This window comes from Branchiostoma floridae, chromosome 9, assembly GCF_000003815.2.
Source record: "Branchiostoma floridae strain S238N-H82 chromosome 9, Bfl_VNyyK, whole genome shotgun sequence".
NCBI lineage: Eukaryota > Metazoa > Chordata > Leptocardii > Amphioxiformes > Branchiostomatidae > Branchiostoma > Branchiostoma floridae.
In genome coordinates, this window is record NC_049987.1 from 7,694,663 (window position 1) to 7,713,790 (window position 19,128).

The 19,128-nt window shown below is 43.1% G+C and overlaps 3 protein-coding genes and 1 long non-coding RNA gene across 6 annotated transcripts; 2 read left to right on the plus strand and 2 right to left on the minus strand.

Moving 5' to 3' along the window:
* Positions 1–86: 86 nt before the first annotated feature.
* On the minus strand, positions 87–1,260 carry LOC118423130. The gene is made up of 2 exons (XR_004831988.1): positions 979–1,260; positions 87–195 (listed from the first exon to the last, which is right to left on the minus strand). It is a non-coding gene; the product is annotated as an uncharacterized LOC118423130 (long non-coding RNA).
* A 707-nt stretch (positions 1,261–1,967) lies between these two features.
* Positions 1,968–12,186, plus strand: LOC118423092 (alpha-N-acetylneuraminide alpha-2,8-sialyltransferase-like). Of its 3 annotated transcripts, none has more exons than XM_035831076.1 (10): positions 1,968–2,074; positions 5,179–5,338; positions 5,695–5,847; positions 6,119–6,400; positions 6,954–7,095; positions 7,415–7,527; positions 8,017–8,109; positions 8,603–8,746; positions 10,626–10,732; positions 11,272–12,186. In XM_035831076.1, the coding sequence occupies exons 1-10, from the start codon at positions 2,047–2,049 to the stop codon at positions 11,508–11,510; spliced, it is 1,461 nt and encodes a 486-aa protein (XP_035686969.1). In that variant the 5' UTR covers positions 1,968–2,046; the 3' UTR covers positions 11,511–12,186. The 3 variants fall into 3 exon arrangements, with proteins under 3 accessions (XP_035686969.1, XP_035686968.1, XP_035686970.1); XM_035831075.1 differs by lacking the exon at positions 1,968–2,074 and adding an exon at positions 3,823–3,955; XM_035831077.1 differs by lacking the exons at positions 1,968–2,074; positions 5,695–5,847 and adding an exon at positions 3,823–3,955.
* A 380-nt stretch (positions 12,187–12,566) lies between these two features.
* LOC118423109 (progestin and adipoQ receptor family member 3-like) lies at positions 12,567–16,651 on the plus strand. The gene is made up of 8 exons (XM_035831103.1): positions 12,567–12,825; positions 13,307–13,424; positions 13,962–14,124; positions 14,544–14,699; positions 14,935–15,138; positions 15,603–15,696; positions 15,980–16,075; positions 16,143–16,651. The coding sequence occupies exons 1-8, from the start codon at positions 12,774–12,776 to the stop codon at positions 16,169–16,171; spliced, it is 912 nt and encodes a 303-aa protein (XP_035686996.1). The 5' UTR covers positions 12,567–12,773; the 3' UTR covers positions 16,172–16,651.
* Positions 16,652–16,742: 91 nt separating this feature from the next.
* On the minus strand, positions 16,743–18,579 carry LOC118423114 (very-long-chain enoyl-CoA reductase-like). The gene is made up of 2 exons (XM_035831114.1): positions 18,121–18,579; positions 16,743–17,251 (listed from the first exon to the last, which is right to left on the minus strand). Exons 1-2 carry the CDS (start codon positions 18,553–18,555, stop codon positions 16,916–16,918), a joined length of 771 nt encoding a protein of 256 aa, XP_035687007.1. The 5' UTR covers positions 18,556–18,579; the 3' UTR covers positions 16,743–16,915.
* Between the last annotated feature and the right edge of the window lie 549 nt (positions 18,580–19,128).

Consider the following 19,128-nt stretch of genomic DNA (forward strand, 5'->3'; position numbering starts at 1 on the left):
AGGCATGAACAGCCTGCCTGCATGAACAGCATGAGCAGTAAATCAAATTTCAATAAAGAAACATTGAAAACCCCAATGTTACCTACCGATCTTTCTTGGCAACTGGGTTTCTTGAACGATTGCAACTTGCTGAGGTTGGGAGGTTAAACAAGCTTGGGACGTAATCTGGATCTGCAGGGTCTTTAGAAGGGTTCCCTGCAATGCAAGAAGCAAAGAACTTGTCAGTATTATAAACATGATTTTAAAATGAGGTGGCAATTGGTCTTGTGGTTAGGGTGTAGGACTCATAATCCAAAGATAAGTATGAGTTGGAATCCCTGATAGGTCACTTTGTTGTTGTGCCCTTGGGAAAGGTACTTAAACCATACTTTACACCTATTTCCTCACTTCACTAAGGTGAAAAATGAGTACCTGGCTTCGGCTACACACCTCGGCATGTTAAACTGAAAGAACCCACCACACTTATCGAAAAGAGCAGGGGATCATCCCGGTGTGAGTGGATCAAACTCCACAGTCTGGTTCTTTCTTTCCCCTGCACTATCCCACAATGGTCCGGACCAAGGTGGAGGTCTACCCGCTGGGGGCCTCCCCACACAATATGCTCCAGTAGGGGCCATCTGGGGGTATTCCCATGTAGATGTAGATGATTTTAAAGACATTTTAAAACATTTGTAGATGTCTTCGTCAATCAGTTAAGTGATGTACGTTATACTTCTGGTATACTATATATGTATACGTCCATCCCAGATACTTTACCACTATTTATAAGTCAGACCCCCCCCCCCTCCCACGTGGACGCGCTGTAAAACTTTGATACATGTAACATTAATATTCACTATCCTTGATATGGCATGAATCAGCGACAAAGCTTACTTAAGCTTTCCGCAGATGTGTAACGAAAAGTACACTATTACATCAGTAAAAATGTATTTATGCAAGGGGGACAACAACAAAATATAAAACATATAGATCACAAACCTGAGATGAAATGGTCGCTGCACACTCTCTCGTGGCCTCGTGGTGTCCACGCCGCGGTCGGGTTTTTCTTTCCCTGCTCAAAATCTGACCTTTTTAAGGCTCTAAGCCATGCAGCCCTTCGTCCTGGTTCCGCAGGGATTCTAAAAAACTTCTTTCTACTGCCTTTATCCTTCCGGTTAGTACAATTCAGCGCACAACAACTGGTCGGCATGTTTGCGTTTCCCGCGCGCAACTGGTGGGCGAGGAGGGTTCAGCCCGCCCTCCAGCAGCTTTTTGCCTACCATGACGTCACGTGACGTAACCGTGACGTCAGCGCGATCGCTCGTATTACGTTTGCTATTCAACAGTGGTACAGGTGCGACATCTAGTAATTCTTCTACAAACTGCATACAAATTACCACAAGTGAAGCAGGCTATTTTGTGTATCCACGGTGGAGGTCCTTGATAAAACCAAGGAGGTTAGTGGGAAATGGCGAACCGTAAAGATATAAAAAGGATGAGGACTTTTTGTAATGTAGAGAGATATCGTTGTTGCGCAAAACTACACCACACCTAGCCAGAATGCCACCCCAGTGCTAAAGTTTAAAGTTAATTAAGGGAGTCTCGTAGCCCACTGAGGCTTTGGGGCAGAGGGTTGTTAATCCACTGTATCTAGGCAGGGCATTGGAAAGCGGAGGACATCCCATGCACTCCTTGCACAGTCTTTTACCTTCCCAACCAAAGCCACCAACTGACCTTTACATTTACACCATTCAACTCCACAATTAAGACACGATGAACCGCAACATAAAGCCTGTTGTTCTATTGATGGATACAATAGGAACGTGACTTTGTGAGCATTAGTAACTGGTATGCCCGAATGCCATCTTGATTAAGTTCACCTCCCTCAAGTCAGATAGCGGTTGCCTTGTTGGCTGAAATCCATTATTCCTCACGCCATTATAAAAACATCATCAAAAATTCATGTCGCGTTCCTGAACGGATAAAAGGAAAATCTGAGTAAAAGGAGACAGCGTAGCCCGCTTGGTGACTCATTCCTCCAAGTGGCGACATTTTGCTTCATTCTGGATGTCTTTCCCGTTTTGCTCATCAACCTGTAAGTCTTATTTGTTTGTTTGTTTGTATACCTGGTGAATAGATTCATGGCGTAACACGCCAGAATTGTTCTGAAGAGTAACAAGCTGTATATCCGTATTTAATCCATTCATGCCGGGATGGACCCTATTTAAAAAAAAAAAGTGTGGTGGGTTCTTAAATGCGCCCAGGGTGTGAGTCTCCTCAAAGACGGGATCTCCATTTAGCGTAATATCCATGGGGACGTCCCTGGCCATAGCTAGGTACTCATTTTCACTTAGTCAGGTGAGGAAATACAACCAAGGGCACAACATTGCGACCTACCAGGTTACAACTGTAACCGCAATGCAACCTCCGCTATGGATACGTAAACATTAAAAGCTTTATATTCTCTTTAGCGAATGATCAGTAGTCTATAGAATGTCGTGATACTGTGATAAGGCGCCTTCTTGTTCTGGAAGGATTTACGCCAGAACACATGGTTATGTTGTTACCATGGTTTTGTTTCACGTCGTTTTCAAGGCTTCATGAATTTGGGATATTCATACCATAACAGACAAAAATACATTCCTTTGTTATCGATATATTTGGGTCCGAATGTTTGAAAAGAATTCAAACACTATGGTTATTCAATAACGATTTGGCATGATTCGTCCGCTTCTGGCTATTGTTGGAAGCACATGTTTAATAATACATACTTCTATAGGTCACACGGCTAGTTTCCTTTCATAGATATTTTCAGGTCTTCTTGCACAGATAGAGTGGAGTGAGGTGTGATGTTGTAGACTCCAAGCAAATCCTACAATGGCATAAGATAGTACCAAACTGGCCAAGGAGTGTAGTCAGCCAGGAGGTATCCATTTGGTAGCGAAACACACTCCTATGCTGGCTTCCTCCCGTCTGCAAGCTTTGATACTATCTTATGCTACCGTAGGATCTGCTTGGAGATTATGATATTGGAGCCGGATGAATTCAGAGGGGTCATCGGGCTCCTAAGTGCCCGCTGTATTGATTATGGAATGTTGTGGACTGACTACCTCCAAACTAAGAGGAACAAAATGTATAACGTTAAATACATAAGGTATTTAGGTTGACTAAATTGGCGCGCCAAGTTTATTTCGTCTTATTTATTGGAAATAAACCACAGAAAATGGGCAGCGTGCCGGGCACCCCAATGACCGCTCTGAATTCACCAGGCTACACTATCATAATCTCCGAGCAGATCCTACGGTAGCATAAGATAAGATAGTATCAAAAGCTGGCAAGGGAGTGAAGCCGGCCTAGGAGTGTGTATGGCCTCCGGTAGCCATAGCTTTTGATACTACCCTATGCTACCGCAGGCTCTGCTTGGAGATTACACTATCACACCCGTTACCCCACTTTAGCCGCTGTAAAATAAGCACGTATCAACTGGTTCCGACACGCCCTACTTAACGTGCTGTTCAATAATGACCAACATTTTCAGACGGTTAAAAAGTCAATTTGCTATTTCCGAAGTATATAACCACTTTCAACACTCTGTGGTCATATGTTAGAGTTTCAAAAATCCGTAAATCAGAACCCACGAATTAGATAAAGGTGGAAAACTTATGTTGATGGAAGTGCTGCCCCTACGGCCGGTGAGGCTATGGGACCGGTGAGGTGAGGTGAGGTGAGTATCTCATTGCAATTGGAACTCGTTTCCAATTATGGCGGCCCAAACAAATGTCAAAGACTGCTAATATATGAGTCAACTGGTCCGACTGGTCTGTGACGTCACATAATTAGGCATAGAGACCTTCCTTCCGCCATTGCCCCAGATCGTGAGACAGAGATTGAGCAAACGTTTAAAAAAAATCCAAATAACGATATAACATTAGCCAAATGGGATTCAGACAAGCTACAGGCCGACGCATAGGCACAGGTGAGTTTTGTGTGTATAAATTCGGAATACTCCGGAGAACGGACACAAAGTGTTGTAAGATATTGTACATATGTTGATTTATTTTCTGTGAATCCAGTCGATATTTGAACAACGTTTTCAGCTCCACAGCCTGCTGGTGATTTTGTTTAAGTTTTTCAGAGGCGTTTTATTACAACCGGATCGGAAGACAGCCTTTGTATTTTAATAGACTTTGACTGTCTATTTTTTAAATGAAATATGTAGACAGAAATCTTTATTGACACGACAAAAGTACATCGACTTTCGTAAGGTCTACGTGTATTACAACTACTTACAATACAACTAAACAGACATATATGGATAAGTCAATATATTGGGTCTAGCATGTCATTTACACTATTGTTTCTACGGTATAAGCATTCGTTGATATATGTCTACTGGTGACACAAAAGGTGGGTCATTTATTCCAGTCCACATCATTTCATATTCGTCTTGGCGACAAAATTTACGTGACGTCAGTTTTATTTGATTTATGAAATCGTCTTTTAACTCATCTTAATAAAACAGTATAGCAAGGTCACTTCTCTGATGTGGTGTAAAAAGCGTGGGAACCGGTGCACCAAACAATAAATGGCCTTTGACCTTTCGTGACAGTACACGCCCTGTTGTTTCAATGACAGGGCAGGCATTAATGCAGTAGTGTATAACTAACAACCATAGCCTGCTTTAAGCCCATAAATCCAGCAGACCTGCATTGTGTGGAACAGCAAAATATGGTAGTTACACGGAAACGCCCTGATTATCTCGTTAAATAGGTTCTTTGGAAGCCTATGAGCTTTACAATGGATCTTTAAAGCTCCTTGTTGGAAACAAAGAAATGGAGGTTACAAAGAACAATAGGCTCAGCTTTATAGATCTTGCCTGACCGGGATATTGATTTTGGTAAAACTCAGCCAGGTGGCGTCAGATGATTCAGTGTCATAATTTAAGGTCGTTGACCCACAACCTCCCGTCTCCAAGATTTCGTCCCTGAGTTTCAGGGTCAATAGATATCGCACAATCAAGCAGAAGTGAGGGGTCGATTAGAATTGTCCAGCAGACAGGAAACACACCCGTAGCTTCGCCGCCATATGCACTGTTTTCATGCAGAATAAATAGCAACTTCTGCTCCCGTAATGTTGAGATTCTGGATCTATTTACAAAGACCGTGGATTGTTTACAGTTTATTTCCTTGTGCCCAGCAGCTCCACCGTTCACCATGGACACCAGGAGACTGTTCTACGTCCTGGTGCTGTTCATGGCCGCCATGGTTGTGTTCATGTGGACCTACACCATCCAGATCAACATCACTTACACAGACAACGTCAAAACAAGCCTGCTACAGTCACAGAACCAGTTTATACGGTAAGGGATACTATAAAAGGTAAAGTTAAAGTTTTACAGACTCTAATATATGGACAACAAAACATATTTTCCAGAGGGAATGAAAAACACAGGAAATTATGCTGCACAATTTTCTTGCTCATCAGAGTTTTTTAATCATTTTATCTCACCTCACCTCACCGGTCCCATAGCCTCACCGGCCGTAGGGGCAGCACTTCCATCAACATAAGTTGTTTGCTTTGCTTTGATTCATAGACATATAAGTGTATTTGTCGTCGGTATTTCCACAGTACACTTTTGTTTTTGAAGGTTTTTGTATCTCAGTTTTTCTTGGTTTGTTGAGTTGTTTTGTTCCGTTTGTTTGGTTGTTGTTGTAGGAACATTAAGGAGGTTCACGTGCAATCTCCGGACCTGACTGCCCATGGGTATCCCACCGGAGTTTATCAATGGTCCGTCAATGAAATCATCAAAAGAAGGGTGAAAGTTGACGAAAACGAGACGTTACTGCTGACGTTTCGATTGGATGCCAGGTAAGGGGAAGATGATTTTGGTTGCCATGGTGATGGGAGTGACGATTTCAAACGTAACACGCCCAATTCATTGTTCACTCGCAATTAAGTATCACACAGTAGGTAACCTTCCAATATGTACTAACAGAAAAGGTTCCTAACACTTTTTATCTCAACTGAAATGTTCAGGTCTGTAGGCCAGTACAACGACCATCAAAATTATGATGTACGTAACATTTCGTGCAATCCTCTATTTTTGCGAAGAAGTTATCACCATACGTTTTTGTTTCAGAAATCAGAACGTCTCAATAGTAAACGTCAGCAAAGTGGTTGATCCACCACGGTCACCTAAACCCAGCCGTCGCCGCAGAAGGCGCCAGTCAAATTCTGCGCCCAAAGAACCACAGAACATTTTCCCTTCTCCACACACCAATGCGTCCACGAATGGCACCAAGCCAAAGTACAAGAGGCTCTCTGATGAGGAGGATTGGAACAACCTGCCTGATTTTGCCAAGAGCCTTCCTGACAACGACCCAAACTTCAAGTTCAACTGGACGGGGTTGATAGAGTTCAGGTTGGTTAACATACGAAATAATCATGCATTCAAGTACTACAACTCCAGAGTTATCAACTAAAAATCGAGGTGTTGAAAAATTCGCTTCCTTTGAACTACATGTATCGTAAAGTGGAACACGTTACCGTGCCACCAAGTACTGTAGGAGCATCCCCATTATATAGCTACATAGATGTACAAAGGTTAGATGTGACAGGTTATTCAGTGTATTATACATGTACCCAGCATCTGTTGCACCGTGTGCCTCTAAAGCTGGTGTGTTGCACTGAAGGGTCGTTAAAACGGCTATATACTAGTAGATACTGATAAAATCATTACTATTCGAAAGGTACAGAGCTAAAACTGAAAATGAAGATGGGCAATTGTGCCGGGTAAATGTTTACTTCAGTCGACTTCCGTCACACTTCATGACCGCGATGTCATGTTCGTCTTTTTCAAGAGCTTCAGTCGACTCGATGCGGTTGGTGTTTTCTGGAAAAATAACATATTCTTAACCATTCAAACTTTACCCTTTATAACATAGTCTTTCCCCTTCAAACGTGCACCCCTGCAGAGACCTCCTGGAGCGTGAAGTTCGCAGTAGTGACCTGTTCGTCATGACGCAGAGGAACACTCCCGTCAACTCCACCGTCAGGTACTTCGTGGATAAAAGTAGATACGTCATCACCGACGAACTCAACCGGAAATTACCGAAGGTGAGCCGAATGTTAAATCCTTTACTCTTTAAAACCTCTTACAATCTCCTCGCTTTATGACTGACTGAAAACGTCATTAGATTGCCAATGAGGTTATTCTTTGAAAGAATATTCTTTTAATAACATCTTTTCACAAGTAACTCCATGCTACTTTGTTCTAGTTGGAGAGGTATCGTATATGAATTTAGCAACATAATCGTTATCAAACATTGCAGCCGTTAAATGCAAATAATGGAATAAAAGTATAATATTACAATGTTGTTTTGAATAGTGCAATAATGTTTGAATAGTGCAATAATAAATACGTTCTGTTCACCAGGAGTCTCCGTTTGCAGACAAGAGATTTCGGAACTGCAGCATTGTGGGTAGTGGAGGCATCCTGTCCAACAGCAATTGTGGGAAACAGATCGACTCGGCTAGATTCATCATCAGGTGTGAATCGTTATTCAGCTCCTCCATCATCATCATATCGTTTGGTTTGACTTTTTACGATCAGATTCATGTGACGCCATACTGTTTAGAGCAAACGAGTGTATAAGAAACTCGACCGTCAGTGTTGCAGTATTCTTTACATATAATACATAATCTTGTTTATATCGATCACATTGGCCACTTCAGCAGTTGTGTTATCTGTGGTATAACTGTAGTTAATAGTATTTTCCTCAAGCAGTGACTACTTTTTAAAGGTAAACACACGTACCTCCAAATTTTCGCTGGCTATCAGTCCATCTTGATCACGGCATAATAGTAGTATTTTTTTCAGATTCTCGGCTGTACATGTATCATTTTTGCTCTCAGAGAATCCTAGATAAAAACAACAAGTAAGTTATGATGTAACGTTACATAAAGATGGCAATATGTTTAAAGTTGGCACCATGATAAAGACAGTGAAGCCCTCTAACATCCGGTCCTCCTCCCCAGGTTCAACGTGGCCCCAGTGATGCCGGAGTACCGCCGGGACATCGGCTCACGTACCAGCCTCGTCACCTGCAACGGAGACAGACTCAGAGAAAAGTCAGTACACCTTTTCAGATCTTTGATTCTCCCTCTCTCTCTCTCTCTCTCTCTCTCTCTCACCCTCTCTCTCTCTCACTCACACCCTCTCTCCCTCTCACTCACACCCTCTCTCCCTCTCACTCACACCCTCTCTCCCTCTCACTCACACTCTCTCTCTCTCTCACTCACACCCTCTCTCCCTCTCACTCACACCCTCTCTCTCTCTCACTCACCCCCTCTCTCTCTCACTCACCCCCCCCCCCCCCCTCTCTCTCACTTTCTCTCCCTCTCTCTCTTGGATGTCCATCGCGAGCGATGTTGACTTCACAGGCGTCTCAGGTGTGATCGCAGCTCAAATGCAGACGTTAACTTTCGATTACAACTAAAGCAATGCTTCATCGATTACTAGGGCATCCTCATGGTCTTCTCCTTGACTTTGCAAAGCCACAAGACAATGAGCAAACACAATTGAACAAAGTTTTTTGTGATATGTTTTCCTTCTTATTCTTAGGTGGCGCAAGTTCCGGACAGACTACAATATCCACAGGTTCATGGGACATTTGGACCAGTACGATCCGGACGTGTACATCTGGTCCCAACCGTTCACTAGCAGTACGCACACCAACGCACTGCTACAGATACATGATATACTCAGGTACGTACATGTGCACTCATACACACCAACGGACTGCTTCAGATACATGATATACTCAGGTAAAGGTGGGTTTACACCTGCGTATATTTTCAAGTGCGCGTGAGTTCCGCATGAAATTTTGTCAATACGCGGCCGAACGCCCAACATTTGGAATTTTTTTGGAATAAATTAAATTGTACGTCGAGCCCATCTGGCGTTTGAATTACGACTTCAGCGTTTTCATTTCGCATGAGATGCGTATGATTGCAACTGAAATGCGCAACAAAATTTTCCGTACTGCGAATAGATTCGTATGGGGTACGTATGTTGGGCGTTTTCCGGACGCACACAACGTCTACCGACCGCATGCCTGACGCACCTGGTGCTAACTGCATTCCAAACGCATTTCAGGTGTGTCAGAGGAACAGTTTGTGTTACATATACTTTTGTTTGCGAGCATTGCCAATAGAGCATTTTTGTTAGAGGAACCCTTTGTACTACGTATGCCTTTGTTTACAGGCAGTGCAAGTAGAACATTGACAAGTAAACAGTGAAGAGGTTTTTTTTATTCATTTGCGAAGCAGTAAAGCAGTGACACTGTGCTTTTACAGAAATGTGGGCCATCATTTACCTTAAGAAATTATGTGCACTGTTAAGATTGTGTTTGTCTTCACTTTGTCCTTAATGATTTCCCCTATCATCTTAGTATTTCAACTACTATAAAAATCACACTCATACACACCACAAAACGTATTCAAGATCTTTATCAAACACGTAAATTAAACAATTATGAAACCTTACGCCCTCTTTCAAAGTTGTAATATGGCTCTATATTGCACCTTTATATCATGTGGTTCTACACACAAAAAAGTGCCATTATCAGCAAATTAAGTCAAATATCTGTTACACAAAATGGCACGTGTGTCACACAAATTGACCCAGTACTTGAGCAGGTCCCTCTACATCTTCCCGTCCCTAGAGGCTCTGTTGGGACCAGTTACATGTACATTCATGGTGTCCTGCAAGTTGTGACCAGCTTTCTATGCCCCCGGTACAATTTCGTCGGTCCTGGCCTGGATCTGCCATCTTGAGATGATTTTTTTTGTCTGGACTCAGATGCACCTTCGTATTTATTCCAACATGATCTGGAGTGTGCGTCGATCACGCTATCAGGACGCGTAGTATGCGCAAAGCGATTGCAGAACGCACGGTACTAAATCGTGATCTATGTGTGCATTCGTTATACGGTCGCTCATGGTGCGTTGTGTCTGCGCTGTAAGAACGCTATGTACTCGCAATACCGCGATTTCCGCGTATTACTGCGTATAAAGCGCAAACATGTAGCGTCTTCATAGCGCAATCGACCGACGTGGGACCACTGTATTGCGCATCCATAACGTTTTGGGCACCAAACTGCGTACGAATGATAGTTTTGTGCATGTCCAAAACTATCAGGCGAACTGGGCGTACATTTTCGTTTGCCTGCGTTCGTGAAACTTTCTAAAAACGATTCAGATGCGTTTGAGGTGCGACTTGTGCGTGCGGCCGCGTATTGAAGAAATCAGTCAAAATGTCGAAAAATGTCAAAACGGAACTCATGCGGCATGAAAATATACGCAGGTGTAAACCCACCTTTAAGTACTTCATACACACCAACGCACTGTCACACATACCGTATACATACAACGCATTGCTTCAAATACGTGATATACTTAGGTGACCCTATACATTCCCTTTTCATCATGTGTGTTTTACTCATTTTAATCTGTACATCAAATGGTCAACCATTGGTCATTGACTGTTGCAATTTGAAATTTGTCGTAAAATACCCCGTACATGTAGCATGTATACAGTTACAATGAGTGTGAGATGTTTTGAATCTAATCCTTTGCATTTCCAGAATACACAATAAGACCCAGAGAGCCATCTACAACCGGCCGGAGCACCAAGGCTTAGCCAGGTCCTTCTGGAGACGGCAAGGGGTGTACGAGATGAACTTGACCTCGGGTAAACCCTGACATTTTATGTTTATGTCATATGATGAACGAACAGTGTGGAAAGTAGTGGCTAACAACAATTTTGCCCAGGTTGTAGTCAGGATAACGGTGCTCTTCATGAATAACCGAACACAATTTCTATTGCTATGTGACATGTCAATTCTACTTTACAATATTGAAGTGAACACGGCATGTTGAAAAGACATTCTTGTATCTTCGGAGGGAAATTAGAGCTCTCGGTGTGTTACAGGGTATCCAGGGGACGTCATTACAGGTTCATTCTCCTTTTCTTAAGCTGATCAGTCAGTCAGACCCAATTCCATATTACGGCGATCGCGCTGGGAAGTCGTCGTGACCTAAAAATCGCATTTGTGTAACCCATGACTTTATAATTGGAATATCGTGCGAAATTTAAAAGTATGACTGAAAAGACATCCAAACACACAAAGCGTAAAAAAGTTTTTTCTTAATTATGAAATCCGCGGTCTCGCCCCCTCCTAAGACTGGAATGGCAGTTTCAATGACCAATGGCATGTATGCATTTTGCAGGATTGCTGATGGTGACCACCGCCATCGCCCTGTGTGACGAGGTGTACATCTACGGGTTCTGGCCGTGGCTAGTGGACAAGAACAACAGCACCATCCGGTATCACTACGCGCACAGGGGCATCACGGGAGGGCTCAGGAACAGGTGGCACCACATCGACAGGGAGTTTGAAAAACTCACAGAACTGCACCATAAAGGACTTATAAAACTAGTCACCGGAAAATGCCAGGACAAGGAGTGAATATGATATACATTTCTGCATGAAGAAGAAGTGGACTTTCACTTCTCCGGTGCAGAAATTAATAAAGGCAATGAATCGACTAAGAACGCCACGACGTCGGTACTCTGTCGTCGACGTCGAAGGATGACTGTCATATATTAAACTACGAAAATGCTCGATAGTCACTGAGGGGGTCGGAAAATACCCTCGTTGCGAACTAGTAATGGTATGAAACTGGACTTGCTTTTAGAAAGAAATGGTATAACCACGCCATTTAGTAAAGCAAGTGGCACTAGAGTCAGAGGCAGTGGAAACACTTCACATTGTGCACAGTACGAGCCAGCAATTTAGAGTAATGTTACCAAAACGTCCCTTGGTATATGGTGTACTTCCCGTCGGCTGCAGCAAATTGAGTTTTTCAATGGTAAGTCATCACAAGTGACTTTTAGTCTCAAGCATAACGCTTCGAATTTGACCTGTCTGACTTTAATCATATGATAAGTGATGCTCCCTTCATCTCTCTAATTATGGGACGAGTGATGTTGTCATGGTTACGTTGAGTAGACACACATAATATTCATCGATACTCATTCCTGGTGTACACCAATGGCAAGCCAGGAAGAAGAATCGTTTAATGTTTCGGCAAAGTATTCTACATGTCTTGGTCTAGTCGAATCAGAATGAATTAAAGAACAGCAAAGCGAACAACGACTCTTCTTCACTTCTTTTCACTGAGCAGTCTGGAGTGATATTTTAAATCCTGGTCACAACGTTTATGCGGATATGTTTATTCATTTTCGTTCAGCCGTGCATACAACCAAGCTCTATTTGTTCTGTTTGGTTAACGCCCTTCCAACGTTTTCATACTGATTTAAAAATCTTTCCGTATTGTTATTGTTGACAATACAGTAGATTTCTTCATTGTTATACTGTACAATACAGACATTACAGTCAGAATTAAGATCTAAGCAACAACGTTAGACAGATCCAGATAACCAAAGCTTCTTAGCAACTCAAAACTTAACAGATGGGACAAGATACCGGGCTCTTAAGAGAAAGTGACGTCATATCCCGTCGCACCAGTCAAAGGGTGATATGATCGGGTCACGTCAGTAGTCTGACATTTAGAGAAGGTGCGGTGGATATAGGTGGATCGACGGACGGGCTGAACCTACATAGAACGGATCGTACCGACTCCACACGACACGGATCCACTAGTTGTTTCAACTTGATGTCAAAGACATTAACCAACAGAACACAGCAAAAGGAAAGTAGGAGTCACAAATGGCGAACGTCAGAATAGACCCGAGCGACCATAGTACCAACAGAATGACAGGTAAGTCCCTTGACAACCTGACAAGTTTTTAAATTTTTAGATCGCATCAGCAGTTGTAACTACGTAAGATCACTCTTCTACAAGACGTAATACAATGATTTACACGGTGGCAGAAATGCTTCAGTGACCAAAGAATTCCGGTAGTCAGAAATGTTTTGGGAGTGACCGTCTGACACAACAACCCGTTGAACCACTCGAGTTTACCCAGTTATTATGGGGTTGGCCGGTAGGGTACCAATAAGTAAAAGATCTAGGCATCGAGTTTGCTTTATATATAAATGATAGTAGGAAAAACAGAGGAAATGTTCTGTCATTTCGCGGAATTTTTAGTAGTATTATGATGTCGTAATCTTATTTAAAAAATAACGTGTCGATTTTTCGATATGTTTTGTAACTTGACAGGTACGTGTTGTGTTTTTCACAATACTGTGATTTTCACACTACGTCATTCATTCTTTCTTCCTTTCTTGTCCCGTCCAAGGATCGAGAGCTAAACTATGTCGGTATGACGAACTTCCGGTGTGGAAGAAAATCTACATGTGTCCACATGTCGTGTCCGGGTACATGACTGACCTAAGCACGCTCCAGTGTCTTAAAAGGTGAACATTGGTCCTTAATTTGCCGGAAAATAAGTTAATATTTCAAAAGCGCCATACTACCTTGTGCAATGTTGTGTTTTGCTTTGAAAGTTGAATTGAATGCTAATCTTTTCACGACGTGTGCGATTCTTATCTAGCTAAAACGTATGCTTCAATGACGCATAATGTCAAGGTCACATTTCCAAACCGGGGCTCGGCCGGGCAATTTGCAGGAAAGGCAAGTATGATGTAAAACACACAAAAACACACAAAAAAACACACGAAAAATTAGCATGAGCATTATGTGTATATTTCTTGATGAACATTTCTGCAAACAGCCAGGTAGGGCAACGGTTTGGAATGTTATTGTAAGTATTGTAACCCTGGCATAACCCTTCTTCTTTATTTCAAGCATAACGGTTATATGTTTTAAGTCTAAACCAGCAGTATATTCTACAAACAACGCGTCCGTCTTACAACTAGAAGCACAGGACAATTAAAGGATCGAAATGTGTCATCAATAACTAACGATTTGTTCCTCATCATGGTTCCCTGCAGCACTTACAGACTGTCTAACGAGACAGGGAACGTCCTGACGCACGTGGTCCCCGCCGTGGCGTTCCTCATCCTGGGGCTGTACGACCATCACGTCACCATACCCGGTCGCCATGGAGACGACATGGATTACGTCATCTCGGCGATCTACTCCATCATCTGTCAGGTCAGTATATAATCCTTCGAATTCGCAACAAGACGTTTCGTTACGTTCTTGTAAATGTAACCTCGATCAGGTGAGAATGCGAATGTCTTTAAGATACTCTGAGTCACCTGAAACTCCTTACCACAAGACATCAGAACCGCTCGCGAACAACCAGTCTCCTTTATACACCCGATATTATAACGATGTTAGACACGTTTTCAAGGTTCCTATTGCACTTCCCATATACCTCTCTTGTCGATACTCATAGCTATACAAATGTAACTCAGGTGGAGACACAACAATATATAGAGAGAGTAGATATGAATGATAAGATACGCAGAAGCGCTAAGTCATTCATAACATTGGCTTGAATACAAATCAGAGAAGTGGGCTAATAAAAGTCTTATGAACTAACCTGACGTTTGTACCCTCTGTTGTAGACGTTACTTCTGTCTTCCGCCACGTATCACATATTCACCCCGCACCGCTGTCGGTCCGTCTTCACTCTCGGGCTCGGCTTAGATCTGTTCGGCATCGTCCTCACCATCCTGGCCGTGCTGGCGACGTTCGTGGCGTACTGCTTCAAGTGCTCTATGGTAAGAAGTAGAGTAGAGTAGAGAGTAATGTAGAGCAGTGTAGAGTAGAGTAGAGTAGAGTAGAGTAGAGTAGAGTAGAGTAGAGTAGAGTAGAGTAGGGAGTAGTGTAGAGCAGAGTAGAGCGCTAGCAGAGCAGAGCAGAGTCGAACTAGAGTAGAGCAGAGTAGAGTGCGTACAGTAGACGATTTCAGTTGTACCTGCATTTTTGTCTGACGTTGTATTTCTATGGTTGCAGTTTTGGCGTATGTTTTACCAGATCCTGTGCGTGACCATGTTGATCCCGTACGCCGCCATGTTCCTCCACCCCAAGTACCGCTTCCACTGGGTCCGCCCGGAGAACCGGCTCGTCGGCATCGGGCCTCCCCTGGCCATCCTTTCCTTTGCCTTCATCGCCCAGTCTTATCTTTACCATGGCGGGTGGGGAAGTGATACAGCCTGGGTATGTTATCATGCATTGTTCACGATATGATGATAAACGCACAAGACTGTTCGCATTTCTTTCCGCCTGCTCGAAAGAATTTGATACGTTCTGTTCGTTAGATAAATTCAACTATATCCTAGAAGGTGATAACCCTTACAGTGTTCAAATAGGCAAATATATCAAAGAATGCTTAATTTAACAGACCTTAGAACCAATAATGCAAACGATACTCCAGACTCAACCTGCTGAAATATCGATATTCATTCGTAGATATAGGTAATTCATGTACTTGTTTTTCTTTATAGATATTTGTAGCAGACCTTAAGAAAGTCGCTGTATTTTTGTTGTGTCAATAAAGATATCCCTGTTGAACTCCTGTACCTAAGCTTTGTTTTCTTTTCTTAAATCGAGTTCTAATGGTGTTGGGCACGGGTATTGCTATTTTGATTATTCTTTAATGTCTCATTTTTTTTGTTTTACAGATCTATCCCGCCAGATGTTTCAGAAATGGCGGTATCTACATTGCAGCGTTCCTGTTATTTCATATCAAAAACATCCCACAAGTCTGGTTCCCAGGTAAGACAATGTCATGTGTTTATTGGTTATTTCGACTTTGCAATAGTAGGCTTGTTTACTACTACTCTCTTTTGTTGCTTTTTTTGATGTGTTTTACTCGTTTTATTGGGCTTACTATTTTGTGCTGTTTTCCTTCGTCAAACTGGAAGACATGAAGAAACAGCACAACATAAAAAAAGCAAGATAAAACGCCTAAAAAACAGCCAGAGCTGAACCTCTGCTTGGACAGTAAGACTCGTTCACGTTGCTACGCACATCACCCTGACATGTTCTCTGTCCCCAGGCCGGTTCGACTACGTGGGGCATGGGCACCAGTGGTGGCATCTGGCGGTGGTGCTAGGGCTGCTGGACTGGAGAGACGCTCTGTTCGTCTTCCAGGGTATCCAGCAACAAAGTCTTAGCTGTTAGTAACATGGACTGAAGAGACGCCCTGTTCGTCTTCCAGGGTATCCAGCAACAAAGTCTTAGCTGTTAGTAACATGGACTGGAGAGACGCCCTGTTCGTCTTACAGAGTATCCAGCAACAAAGTCTTAGATGTTAGTAACATAGACTTTAGAGACGCTCTGTTCGTCTTCCAGGGTATCCAGCAACAAAGTCTTAACTGCTAGTAACATGGACTGGAGAGACGCCCTGTTCGTCTTCCAGAGTTTCCAACAATAAAGTCTCAGCTGTTAGTAACATGGACCGATCTACATGGTTATTCCACGATGGGTTTCTTCAGTGAAGTTTAAGTCAACTCGTCTTTCGGAATGGACGTTAAACGGGGGTCCCGTGTTCGAGGAGGTGCCTCGAGCACGTAAATCAGCCTCATTACTCAAATATTGGGTACCTACTGACAGAAAATAATTCACCAGATGTATTATATTGTTTCTGTCGTCATCAATGAATATTTATGTTAGCCTAATATATGTACTAAGTATTGACTCACTCTAACAATAAAGGTGTAAAAAAGCATCATTGCATATTGCTACCATTACCAGGTAGAAAAGAAACATGAATAACAAAGTTCAACATAGTTTTCTATAGCTAAGGTATTCAACCTTATTTTCTTCTCTGTAGACATTTCGACCACCTGTCGCCATCAGCGTAAAATAAACTTATTAGTGCAAAGCAAAAATAAAGTTAATAACCACCCAGCCCCGCTCAAATTCTGCATGGATTAACTCTAAGGTAGTACACACGTCCACACCCCTCCCATTGAGATTCGCATAACCAGTTTTAGAACACAAACGGAATGAGAGCCTTCCTATTCGGTGGGTAAAGCTCCCTGCCCTCGGCACCATCAAACTCCGTACGGTAAGCCTTGTGCTTCTGGTAACTGTAAATACAAAGAGTCAGAACACTCGCGGCTAGAAACACGACAACGGACAGGGCCCACGTGGCCAGGGAAAAGCCTATCCAAGAGATGATCTCGAAGAGGTAGTGCGGACAGGAGACCAGTTCGAACATCAGGCCGCGAGGAACGACGTGCTGCGACTTTGTCTGGCACAGCAGGTGGTTGTTCTTGTTGCTGCGCAGACTCCGCAGCTGGAGATGGGACACTCCGTTCCCAACCTGCGTGGGAAATATTAGGATGTTAAGGTTCACACGTGCGTATATACTCAAGTCTGTATGAGGTTTGTGTGGAATTCTTAACCTCTACCAGGCTCCACAGGTAGCTGGGAAAATGATTGAAATTGAACAAATACAGCCATTTAACATGTCTAACATGGTAGAGGAGTTACAGCTGGTTGCAAACCATACTCCTCGGCCAGCTAACCTGTTTAGCATGTTATCTGTCTATATTTGTCCAATTTCTACTATTTCTCCAGCGACCCGTGGACCCTGGTAGAAGCTAAGACTTCCATTCGGCCCTCATTCGGACTTTAATATATATGCGTGTGAACCCATCTTTACGTTGTTGTTGCTGTGTGTGTATTTCTCGACAAAGGTGTACAAAACGTCCTTTTACATGTGCATACATATGCGCTATGATTTCGGCCAGTACAGCTAGTTAATTATCTTCAAAACCTTGATAAGGGTAGTACGTCTAGTACCGTTACTTATCAGCAAGGGTCAATAGCCTCGTAGGTTTGCACATGCCAGTCACAAGATTGTGAATATTTCCCGTACTTGAAATAACAGTATGTAGGACAGAATGTAGGACAAGTGAATAACCCACATAAAAAAAAGTCGTTGAATTGATTGAGACAATAATAAACAGAGTGTTGCGCCACACAACATTAAACATTAACCGGCCGTTTACCTTTTACATGTAACAAACGTGCCTTGCCAAGTATGTCATAATGCCAAGCAACCATCTCTATGCATATCTTTCAACTACCGGCTTGCCAACCGAAAGACCTGCATGGAGATCTAGATATGCCAAGCAAAAGATGTATCAAAGCAACAACGCCAATGATAACGGAGGCACGCGCGCTCACCTCTCCAACGAAGAACAGCAGACTGCCGACAATAAACAGCGGCAGGTAGGTGTTGATGTAACCCATGTCAGGCCGCAGAGATAGGCCAACCCAGAAGCCGAACACCCAGTAGTAGATTTGTGCCCCGAAACACTCCACATAACCCATCCTCCTCTTGTACTCATGGACGAACAGAACCTCCACAAACCGCCTCATGTAGTGGAAACACCACAGGGCCATCAGGACGTACCCAGCCGAGGTCCACTCCCCAAAGTCACCGTCCGAGGCGAGCAGACAGCCGACCGCGGGGAATGGAACCTTCGGGAACTCACGGAGATAGAAGGCCAGGAGATAGAACACGATCGAGCCGAGGTAGGCCACACTGCTGACCAGGACTGGGCTGAAACATGCCGAAACTTGGGGAGGGGACTCGGAACTTTTGGTCTCGGATGCCATTTTGAAAGGGAATGAACCACTTTCAATTTTAGGGGTACTAAAGAAAGAAACGCAGTAATGTTGTGGAGTTCAAATAGAAATTTCACAACCTATTCTTGTTCAAGAGTGGTTATGCGATAGTGCTGTTCGCACATGTTTGTAGGTATCAATGTAGGTTTTCAAAAACAAGTCATTTTGATTATTTTGGCACCTGTTTCGGGGTTTCTGCAAAGCTATGCACTATGTAACCTTATAGCTGCGGTGCCTCCTAGCGGTTTTCATAGGTGCTTCAAATTCTCTCTTCTCAAAGGTCAAAGGGAACTTTAAAATCATAACAAATCGATGTTAGATGCCGATTTCACTGAACTTGGTAGGATCAATGACTTCATGGAGCATCTGTCATGTGTGAATGATTCATTCCCTTCGGACCGCACTACAATGTGGGACCGCACTATCGCTCTGGCGAAGCGACTTCTAGTCACTTGGAGAAGTCTAACAAGAGGCACTTCACGTTGATCGTAAGATAGTGGAGAGGCGTATAATTGAGCCGTGTCCATTGCTAATAGAATAAACAGTCGTCTTATCGTTGTAGCA

Bases quoted from the DNA above. Each gene is read 5' to 3' on its own strand.
- LOC118423092 (XM_035831075.1), top strand. From the start codon at position 3,916: ATGGGATTCAGACAAGCTACAGGCCGACGCATAGGCACAG. The intron at 3,956-5,178 runs GTGAGTTTTGTG...TGTGCCCAGCAG, and splicing joins AGGCCGACGCATAGGCACAG to CTCCACCGTTCACCATGGAC. The intron at 7,096-7,414 runs GTGAGCCGAATG...TCTGTTCACCAG, and splicing joins TCAACCGGAAATTACCGAAG to GAGTCTCCGTTTGCAGACAA.
- LOC118423109 (XM_035831103.1), top strand. From the start codon at position 12,774: ATGGCGAACGTCAGAATAGACCCGAGCGACCATAGTACCAACAGAATG. The intron at 12,826-13,306 runs GTAAGTCCCTTG...GTCCCGTCCAAG, and splicing joins TAGTACCAACAGAATGACAG to GATCGAGAGCTAAACTATGT. The intron at 14,700-14,934 runs GTAAGAAGTAGA...CTATGGTTGCAG, and splicing joins ACTGCTTCAAGTGCTCTATG to TTTTGGCGTATGTTTTACCA.
- LOC118423114 (XM_035831114.1), bottom strand. From the start codon at position 18,555: ATGGCATCCGAGACCAAAAGTTCCGAGTCCCCTCCCCAAGTTTCGGCA. The intron at 17,252-18,120 runs GTGAGCGCGCGT...TTTCCCACGCAG, and splicing joins TGCTGTTCTTCGTTGGAGAG to GTTGGGAACGGAGTGTCCCA.